Here is a 10,439-nt window from a genome sequence, read left to right on the forward strand (position 1 = left end):
TCTCTAGCTCTAACTTTCTTTATGTTTATCTATTTCTATCCATGCCTTTCTCTCTATCTCTCCCTCTATCCCTCCCATTTACCTCCATCTCTCCCTCCATCCCTCCCATTTACCTCATCTCCCCATCCCCATTTACCTCCATCTCTATCTCTCCCTCTATCCCTCCCATTTACCCCATCTCTATCCCTCCCTCCATCCCTCCCATTTACCTCCATCTCTATCTCTCCCTCTATCCCTCCCATTTACCTCCATCTCTATCCCTCCCTCTATCCCTCCCATTTACCTCCATCTCTATCTCTGTTTCTATCTCTCCCTCTACTCCCTCCCATTTACCTCCATCTCTATCCCTCCCTCTATCCCTCCCATTTACCTCCATCTCTATCTCTGTTTCTATCTCTCCCTCCATCCCTCCCATTTATCTCCATCACCCTCTCTTTCTCTCCTCATTCATGTTCCAACACAGGCATATTCAAGAGCACCTGCTACATCGATGTGCGCTGGTTCCCCTTTGATCTCCAGAGGTGTGACCTGAAGTTTGGCTCCTGGACCTATGGAGGCTGGTCTCTGGACCTACAGATGATGGAGGCAGATATCACAGGTTACATCCCCAACGGAGAGTGGGACCTAGTGGGTAAGAGATAGCGGCTGGCTAGTATTGGACAATATATTGTCACCACAGAACCTGGGTTCTGATGGCACGGTTGTTTGGAAGACGATGCTGCCAACCCCAGAGTAGTGGGTTGGAGTCCTGTATGGGCCATATACCGGTATTCTTCTTACAGTATGTGTTTTGGATCAAAGTGTCTAAATTACAATATAACATTTAAATTGTTATTGCAAGAACTGTTTTGAACAAGCTTGGAAGTTTGGGATAACTCACAAATATGACCCAGACTATTCTTTTTTTTTATTTGAGTTTAACTTTCAAACTAGATGGTCAAACTATAAAAGCTAGATCCTGTATGTACGATTGATCACAGTCAAATGAAATAGGGAATTTATTCAAAAGGCTTTTCCTCAGCAGTACAGATCTTTAGTGAAATTTGCTTCTACGGAATCCCTGGCAAATTGACTAATGTATTTACAAGAGAGGGGTTCTAATGAAATGACATCCCAGTGCTGGAAGCCAGTGGTAGGCTTTACTACTTTGAATATAGTTTTTCTTGCATGTTGGACTGCTTATAAAGAGATATGGCAGGCACTATTACTGTAATGGGGAACTGATGAAAACTAACAATACCATTTGATTCAGGGTCAAACTCCCAACACCCTTAACCTACTAAAGCTTCCTTATTGTGAAACACCATGAATTTACCTGAAATAAAGACATCCATTACTGCAAATAATTTCAGTACAACCCAAATTGAGTCCTCAAACTGTAATTGACTTCCCTATATTGTTGTCTTCCTGGTGTATGATACAGAGGTGCCCGGGCGCAGGAACGAGCGCTTCTACGACTGCTGTAAGGAGCCTTACCCTGACGTAACCTTTACTGTGGTGATGCGTAGACGTACCCTCTACTATGGCCTCAACCTCCTCATCCCCTGTGTTCTCATCTCCACCTTGGCCCTACTCGTCTTCCTGCTGCCTGCTGACTCTGGGGAGAAGATATCACTGGGTCAGCTCCGTGGATGGATGGGTGGATGAGTGGATGAGTGGGTGGGTGGATGAGTGGGTGGGTGGATGAGTGGATGAGTGGGTGGGTGGATGAGTGGGTGGGTGGATGAGTGGATGAGTGGGTGGGTGGTTGAGTGGATGGGTGCGTGCATGGGTGGGTATGTGGGTGGATGGATGACTATTATTGGACATTTAAACATAAATAGGTTATTAAATCAACACCTGTTATTAAATCAACACTAGGGGTGTGGGGTTCTCATGACAAATTCTAACATGAAAAGTACAAACATCATGATATTCACAGACATCACCCATCAAATCAAATCAAATTTTATTGGTCACATGCGCCGAATACAACAGGTGCAGACATTACAGTGAAATGCTTACTTACAGCCCTTAACCAACAGTGCATTTATTTTTAACAAAAAAAGTAAAAATAAAACAACAACAAAAAAAAGTGTTGAGAAAAAAAAAGAGCAGAAGTAAAATAAAGTGACAGTAGGGAGGCTATATATACAGGGGGGTACCGTTGCAGAGTCAATGTGCGGGGGCACCGGCTAGTTGAGGTAATATGTACATGTGGGTAGAGTTAAAGTGACTATGCATAAATAATTAACAGAGTAGCAGCAGCGTAAAAAGGATGGGGTGGGGGGCAGTGCAAATAGTCCGGGTAGCCATGATTAGCTGTTCAGGGAGTCTTATGGCTTGGGGGTAGAAGCTGTTGAGAAGTCTTTTGGACCTAGACTTGGCACTCCGGTACCGCTTGCCGTGCGGTAGCAGAGAGAACAGTCTATGACTAGTGTGGCTGGAGTCTTTGACAATTTTGAGGGCCTTCCTCTGACACCGCCTGGTATAGAGGTCCTGGATGGCAGGAAGCTTTGCCCCAGTGATGTACTGGGCCGTACGCACTACCCTCTGTAGTGCCTTGCGGTCTGAGGCCAAGCAGTTGCCATACCAGGCGGTGATGCAACCAGTCAGGATGCTCTCGATGGTGCAGCTGTATAATCTTTTGAGGATCTGAGGACCCATGCCAAATCTTTTCAGTCTCCTGAGGGGGAATAGGCTTTGTCGTGCCCTCTTCACGACTGTCTTGGTGTGTTTGGACCATGATAGTTTGTTGGTGATGTGGACACCAAGAAACTTGAAGCTCTCAACCTTTTCACTACAGCCCGTCGATGAGAATGGGGGCGTGCTCAGTCCTCTTTTCTTTCCTGTAGTCCACAATCATCTCCTTTGTCTTGGTCACGTTGAGGGAGAGGTTGTTGTCCTGGCACCACTACGGCCAGATCTCTGACCTCCTCCCTATAGGCTGTCTCATCGTTGTCGGTGATCAGGCCTACCACTGTTGTGTCGTCGGCAAACTTAATGATGGTGTTGGAGTCGTGCCTGGCCATGCAGTCATGGGTGAACAGAGAGTACAGGAGGGGACTGAGCACGCACCCCTGAGGGGGCCCCGTGTTGAGGATCAGTGTGGCAGATGTGTTGTTACCTACCCTTACCACCTGGGGGCGGCCCGTCAGGAAGTCCAGGATCCAGTTGCAGAGGGAGGTGTTTAGTCCCAGGATCCTTAGCTTAGTGATGAGCTTAGAGGGCACTATGGTGTTGAATGCTGAGCTGTAGTCAATGAATAGCATTCTCACGTAGGTGTTCCTCTTGTCCAGGTGGGAAAGGGCAGTGTGGAGTGCAATAGAGATTGCATCATCTGTGGATCTGTTGGGGCGGTATGCAAATTGGAGTGGGTCTAGGGTTTCTGGGATAATGCTGTTGATGTGAGCCATGACCAGCCTTTCAAAGCACTTCATGGCTACAGACGTCAGTGCTACGGGTCGGTAGTCATTTAGGCAGGTTATCTTAGAGTCCTTGGGCACGGGGACTATGGTGGTCTGCTTGAAACATGTTGGTATTACAGACTCAGTCAGGGACATGTTGAAAATGTCAGTGAAGACACTTGCCAGTTGGTCAGCACATGCTCGAAGTACACGTCCTGGTAATCCGTCTGGCCCTGCGGCCTTGTGAATGTTGACCTGCTTAAAAGTCTTACTCACATCGGCTACGGAGAGCGTGATCACATAGTCATCCGGAACAGCTGGTGCTCTCATGCATGCTTCAGTGTTGCTTGCCTCGAAGCGAGCATAGAAGTGGTTTAGCTCGTCTGGTAGGCTTGTGTCACTGGGCAGCTCGCGGCTGTGCTTCCCTTTGTAGTCTGTAATAGTTTTCAAGCCCTGCCACATCCGACGAGCATCAGAGCCAGTGATGTCAATGGGAGATTTGTGTGGCGATTAAGCATATATTTCAAGCTAGGATTTTATACAGCCATCAAACTACATGCCAGGCAAGAGACCCTATACTCCTCACAAGGTAATGCACGTATTATTATAATTATTATTATTCTGAGTTTATAACTCAGTATTTACTCAATACTCACTGAGGGGAAACCAGCCACTGGAAGAAATATTCATGAAAAGCTCCAGCAGTTGGTGATAAAGCAAATTCTTATGCACCTCTCAGAAGTCAGGCTTCAGTCTTCAGATGACTCTGCTGTATCATTCAGTGCTAGGAGAATCATATTGACAATCCTATTTCCATTTCTCAGAACCTGGCTGAGTGCTGACTTGGAGCTGTATAAGGCATCAAGGCATGCCGGGCGATTTATGTATGTCTACACGTCTCATTGGAAAGATTAGGAGCCTGCAATGCAGATGGTTTCCTTAATTAACCCAGTGTTTCTCCAAAAGAGCTGTGTGTGTGTGGCAGCTGTTTGGGTGTCTAGAGGGGTGATGGGGAAGCAGGAAATGTGTTTGATGTAGTCAGTCAAACTTCAAACAAAGAAAAAAACCTCTTGCTGTAATGTCTGTAATTTAATACTGCCATGTTTATTTTTAGTTCAGTATTTACACACTATGCAACATGAAGGATTTATAAATCAAATTTAGTTGAAAGTGTGACCATCACAAAACCCCATCTGCCTATATAATCAAGACTTACTGTATCAACCAACCAACACCATTATCTGTCAGCCTTTTTAGAAGTGATCAATGCACATAGGAAGATGTATTCAGTTTCAGTTCCTTCTGAGGAAATTGCCATGGCTGACTTAAAAAGAGCCAGGGACTATTGATCAGGGGAAAGAGAGACAGGAATATTCAGGCAGGGTCAACACTGTTGTTGTCCTTGGGTGTGCAGTGCACACACCTGCCAACATGATTCTGTGTCTCAAATGGAACCCTATTCCCTTTTATAGTGCACTACTTTTGACCAGAGCCCTATGGGTAAAAGGGTGCCATTTGGGACGCAACCGACAACCCCTGACAGTGAGTCACTGGTCAAGCCTCACTGATGCTCTACGATCTATCGGAAATTAAATCAGCGAGCTGTCTGCTCAGTTTAAGTCTTATTTTGGACATGCCTGGCTGATTTCCAGTGAGGCGAGTTGTGCTTCAACTCGCCGTTAATAATTATATTTCTACGGTCTGTCTTTATTTTTTAGTCTAAATATATTTGTTTTATTTTCTTAGTTCAGCCATGCTCAGACTCTGAGGGGATTAGATATAAATATTTTCGACATTTCCCTTTTGCAATGTGTTAATTTATAACTTATAATAGTATATGCCATTAAGCAGATGCTTTTATCCAAAGCGACTTAGTCATGCGTACATAAATTGTTTACGTATGGGTGGTCCCGGGAATCAAACCCACTATCCTGCCGTTGCAAGTGCCATGCTCTACCAACTGAGCTACAGAGGACCTCCTCAGGATATATGGCTACTTTTTGTCTTAGATTGAAATAGCTACCAAGCGCCTTATTTACTGAGTTGGCTGGCAAATCATACCTAAAACAAGTTTGACATTTTAAGTACTCATGTGTACCATTCACATTTCCTGAGAGAGACATGGACCTCTGACAAGTAGGGCCTCGGAGATAAGGGGAAGTAGCTGTTGCTATGGTTACAGGCAGGAATACACAGAAGAGGAGTTCCTAGCGAGTGAAAGGTGTGCCAGTGTGCTTTGAGATACCCAGGAATTGACACCTAATCACTTAGAGATATTCAGCCCCCGTCCTATCCCTGGAATTCAGTGGCTTAGAGACCCAGCCAGCTCATTAGCAAGCTTCAGGGGGGATTGCGTTAAATCTCTACCCACAGGTATTTGATGTTGTTCCCACATCTCCACTCAAACCCTGTAAGCCTCAAGGCAGTATGAGGATGAACCACAATAGTAGATGTTGCTATTTCAGATCCCTCTGTCATTGTAGGCTAAAACCCAGTGAAGCAGCACTGGATTCTGACAAAAGTATGAAACGGAAGACTGTGTAAATTAGCATAATAATAAAACGGAATACTGTTTGATTACATGGATGGAATAAAATAGAACAGAGGACAGTGAAATGCAGACTAGAATAGAACAGAACAGAATACAATGACACGCAATATCTTGGTGAAATCCAGTTGAACCCTTTGGGTACACAGGGATAATATGCTGCAATGTGACACAATACAGCAGATGATTCCACCTGAATAAATTATAGATTGGTATTCATAGCAAGCCATTTTTTAAAAAAACAACTCAGAAATGTGCAAAATAATGGTAGGCCTACGTGTAAAATGGTGTTTGTTGAAATGTGTAATGTCTGTTTAAAATACCTTTTTAAGGATTATTTCGCATTCCAAAATAACCATACTGTTAATCACACAGACTACATTAACCCCTTCCTTTGTGCTAACTCATTTATGTTTCGTTCTAGGGATAACAGTGCTGCTCTCACTGACCGTCTTCATGTTGCTGGTTGCAGAGATCATGCCTGCAACCTCTGACTCAGTACCTTTAATCGGTAAGATTGTCTATTTTTAAATTGGAAATGACAATTGTAATGGGTCCCCTGTAGCTCAGTTGGTAGAGCATGGCGCTTGCAACGCCAGGGTTGTGGGTTCGTTTCCTACGGGGGCAGTATGAAAAATGTATGCACTCACTAACTGTAAGTCGCTCTGGATAAGAGCGTCTGCTAAATGACTGAAATGTAATGGCTGCCATTTTGAAAAGGCCAACAGTATAATTTCACCATCTTCAGGAGAGGAAGAACTATTGGAGGCTTGGAAGTGGCATAGTGTAAGTTCCTAATCTTTGTATTATTAAACCACTCAATTGTGTGGGGGGCTATTTCTCAGCCTGAAATACATTGAGTGACAAATGAGAACCTCTCATTGAGATAAAATGATGCCCATTTCAGTAACTTATGGTATGTGGCTGTTCTGTCATTTATCCTCTAGTCCTCTGTCCACCATCTCTTGCTCTCTGTCTCTCTCTCTGTCTCTCTCTGTATTGTAGCTCAGTACTTTGCCACCACCATGGTCATTGTGGGTCTCTCTGTGATTGCTACGGTTCTGGTCTTACAATACCACCATCACGATCCCGATGGAAGCAAGATGCCTAAGTGGGTGAGTGTATTTTTACACAAACCCATTATGTGAAATTACAATGAAATCTTATTAGTCACTCACTATTTCTATATCCAGACTCCTCATTGTTGTGATTCTGCCAAAGAAAGCCTCTCAGGGGTAAGGTGCTTTCTAATAGGTCTCAAAGCCCTTTGCCTGGTAAGGGGGAAGTCATTCACTAACAATGTGTAGCACTAATCTGAGTGATGGACAGCAGCCATTTTGTGCTAGAACACTCACCACATTGGCTATTACAGTGGAGGGCTGAGGAATACAGTTGGACAATTAGAAGCAGGGGAGGATTAGGCAGCCATGATAGTGATCGTCACCACTGCTGTGCCATCGTGCCCCTGCAGGACACCTCGTTCAAAGGAGTCATGCAGGGAGGATTTGAGTAAAAGTTTCATATTCTCTCTCTTACTATCTCCAGTCAGTACGCTGCCGTGAACAGTACATTCATTCTGGTTTTACTCTCTGATTGTGTGAAGACTCGGGTGATCCTGCTCAACTGGTGCGCCTGGTTCCTGCGTATGAAGCGGCCCGGTGAGGACCGTGTACGCCCGGCCTGCCACAACAAGCATCCCCGTGGGAGCCTCACCAGCATGGACCTGAATGCCAGCGCCTCGGCCCCGCACTCCACCAACGGCAACATGCTGTACATCGGCCTGGAGAGCATGCACTATGCTCCAGCCACCACCTCCCCCGACTCCGGGGTCCTGTGTGGCCGTCTGGTGTGTGGTGGGGGGGAGGACGAGGTGCTCTTGCCCACGCGGCCCACCTCCTCGGCGGGGAGCCTGGAGCCCGATCTGGCCAAGATCCTGGATGAGGTGCGCTACATCGCCGAGCGTTTCCGCGACCATGACGAGGATGAGTTGGTGTGCAACGAGTGGAAGTTTGCGGCGTCAGTGATCGACCGGCTCTGTCTCATGGCCTTCTCGCTCTTCACCATCCTCTGCACGATCGGTATCCTCATGTCGGCACCTAACTTTGTGGAAGCCATTTCCAAAGACTTCTTTACCTAAGAGCTTGAAATGTTCACATGCTTTATCCACTAAATACACTACATGGTTTTTGAAATCTTACGGTTGCATAATCACATTACAAAACACATAGATTACTTATATCAAATGATTGAATCTTTGTCTGTGATATAGAGATAGAACACATTATGTCTGCATAAATCTTCAATTTACAAGATGTACAGCTTTTTCACACTCAACTATTTCCCTGCAGGACGCAGCAGGACATCATATTAACATTGGATCTGGTGGAAAATCATGTTGTATGTAACTGGCTTAAAGGAATCTAGGCATTAGATGTTATAACCAACCAACAATGAAGAGTGAATAGCCATGCCTTGTATAGCATTATAAATACCAAGGTTACTTCAATTGAATCCAATGTGTTTTTGTCCACTTGGGTAATTGCTTATTGGCTACCCTTTATAACGCTCTCAGTTCAAAATGGTTCAATCGTTTTCTCTTATGTGGTGTAAAGAACAATTGCTGGATACCTTCTGTTCAAGGTTTCTGTCAAAGTTATGTTGGTTTTGTGTTTGTAGATAGTGTGGCGGTATCTAGTGTGTTGTTTTCTGTGAATTGAAAATATCCATCGCAAAAATACCTTTTTGAGTTTTGGCAACTTTATTGCATCGTTATTATTATTATTATGTCTACAATAATAAAACACAACACTCCATCAGCATTATGTTTGTACCTGTACATTTTTTAAACTGATTTTATTTCCTGTTTGTTTATTTACTGATCATTTCTATGCAATGTAGTGCTTGGACTTATAAATCATCACTAGAAGATGTGTCCTCCATCAGCTTGATCTAATAGAGCAGACGTAAGAGTAAATGTAAATCCGGGACACTCAAATTGGTACGATATGTTAGGTTTGGTGTGGTTAGATAAGACAGAAGGTTACATAAGGCAAACACAAAAGGAGGGTGGATGTTAGTAGTATAATGCGAACGTCTAGCAACACGAAGGTTGTATGTTCGAATGTCATTATAGACAACTTTAGCATTTTAGCTAATTAGAAACTTTTCAAAAAACTAGAAAGAAACTACTACTTACTACTTTTTAGCTACTTTGTAACTACGTAGCATGTTAGCTAACCTTAACCTTAACCCCTAACACTAACCCCTAGCCTAGCTAACGTTAGCCACAACAAATTGGAATTCGTAAACATATCATACATTTTGCAAATTCGTAACACATTGTACATTTTTGCAAATTCGTAACATACTGTACTGTTTAGCCAATTCTAAACATATTATACTGAATTGTAACTCATAACATATCAACTGAAATGGATGATGGACATAAGTTAGTCGGGTGCAAATGTCAGTCAAAGACATCCAGAAACATTTATAAAAAGGGTTTGTTGCCCCCCTTTTTTTGCTTTTGTTATTTTTGACAGTTTTACTGTAGATACTGTACATGGAATTTGAGGACTGATTATTGTGGTGCAATAATCTCTCCCCCCTTTTAAAACTCTAAAACACATGGATGGAATTGAACCTGTTTTGATTGAAGCTTCTTCTTCTTCTATTCTATTATCAAGTATGTGTGCCACATCATCTATGATTTGTGGACTCTCACAAATAAATGTATTTTGGTAGAGCACGAGCGCACGGCGCTTGTAACGCCAGGGTAGTGGGTTCGATCCCGGGACCACCCATACACAAAAAAATGTATGCACACATGACTGTAAGCCGCTTTGGATAAAAGCGTCTGCTAAATGGCTTATTATTATTATTATTGTTATTTTTTTTTTCTAGGTGTGAACTACAATGTGTCTTGATTTAATGACAGTTTCATGATCATTTACTAAGTATGTGGAATATTTACGCAGTATATTACAGTTAATGTTACTATACTTTCAGCACTTCCGTTCATCAAAAAGAGCCTACACTTTATTACACGATCACCTACACAACATATAATATCCATATTGTCTTCAAACAGCAGCAGCAAACCTGACATGGTGACCCCTCAGAAATGTAGTCATTGCTTACATGGGTATTAAAGAGCAACAAAATAATTATCAGTAAGATATGGCATGTACTTTATAATAACTTTATCTTACTTTAAGCTACTTTTACAATGTTATGATTATGAATGGATAAAGCTGTTGGCTATCCACTTTTTGAAATACATAGGATGGAAACATATTGCTATAACGCTGTTGTGTTTCTTTCAATTGCAATCCATTTTAAGAATCAGACTGAGCATAATGATTCTGAAATACAGCTCTAAAATGCCATTGTTTACAACATTGGGATGCCATTCGTAGCCAGCAGCACATGATCTATTAAATAGAAACCCCCTTTGTCAGATAGTCAGAGCTTGACTTGGGCAGGAGCTCACCGGAGCTGAGTAA

The 10,439-nt window shown here is 43.2% G+C and overlaps 1 protein-coding gene across 1 annotated transcript; it reads left to right on the forward strand.

The window, feature by feature from the left end:
- Window positions 1-466: 466 nt before the first annotated feature.
- LOC123485955 (CHRNA7-FAM7A fusion protein-like) lies at window positions 467-8,735 on the forward strand. The gene is made up of 5 exons (XM_045217080.1): window positions 467-631; window positions 1,424-1,618; window positions 6,359-6,445; window positions 6,940-7,049; window positions 7,538-8,735. Exons 1-5 carry the CDS (start codon window positions 577-579, stop codon window positions 8,069-8,071), a joined length of 981 nt encoding a protein of 326 aa, XP_045073015.1. The 5' UTR covers window positions 467-576; the 3' UTR covers window positions 8,072-8,735.
- The last annotated feature ends 1,704 nt before the right edge of the window (window positions 8,736-10,439 follow it).

The sequence above is a fragment of the Coregonus clupeaformis genome, unplaced genomic scaffold, assembly GCF_020615455.1.
Source record: "Coregonus clupeaformis isolate EN_2021a unplaced genomic scaffold, ASM2061545v1 scaf0909, whole genome shotgun sequence".
In the NCBI taxonomy this organism is placed as follows: Eukaryota; Metazoa; Chordata; class Actinopteri; order Salmoniformes; family Salmonidae; genus Coregonus; species Coregonus clupeaformis.

Coding starts and splice junctions, on each gene's coding strand:
- LOC123485955 (XM_045217080.1), top strand. CDS start 577: ATGATGGAGGCAGATATCACAGGTTACATCCCCAACGGAGAGTGGGAC. Junction 632..1,423: donor CGGAGAGTGGGACCTAGTGG/GTAAGAGATAGC, acceptor TGTATGATACAG/AGGTGCCCGGGCGCAGGAAC. Junction 1,619..6,358: donor TGGGGAGAAGATATCACTGG/GTCAGCTCCGTG, acceptor GTTTCGTTCTAG/GGATAACAGTGCTGCTCTCA.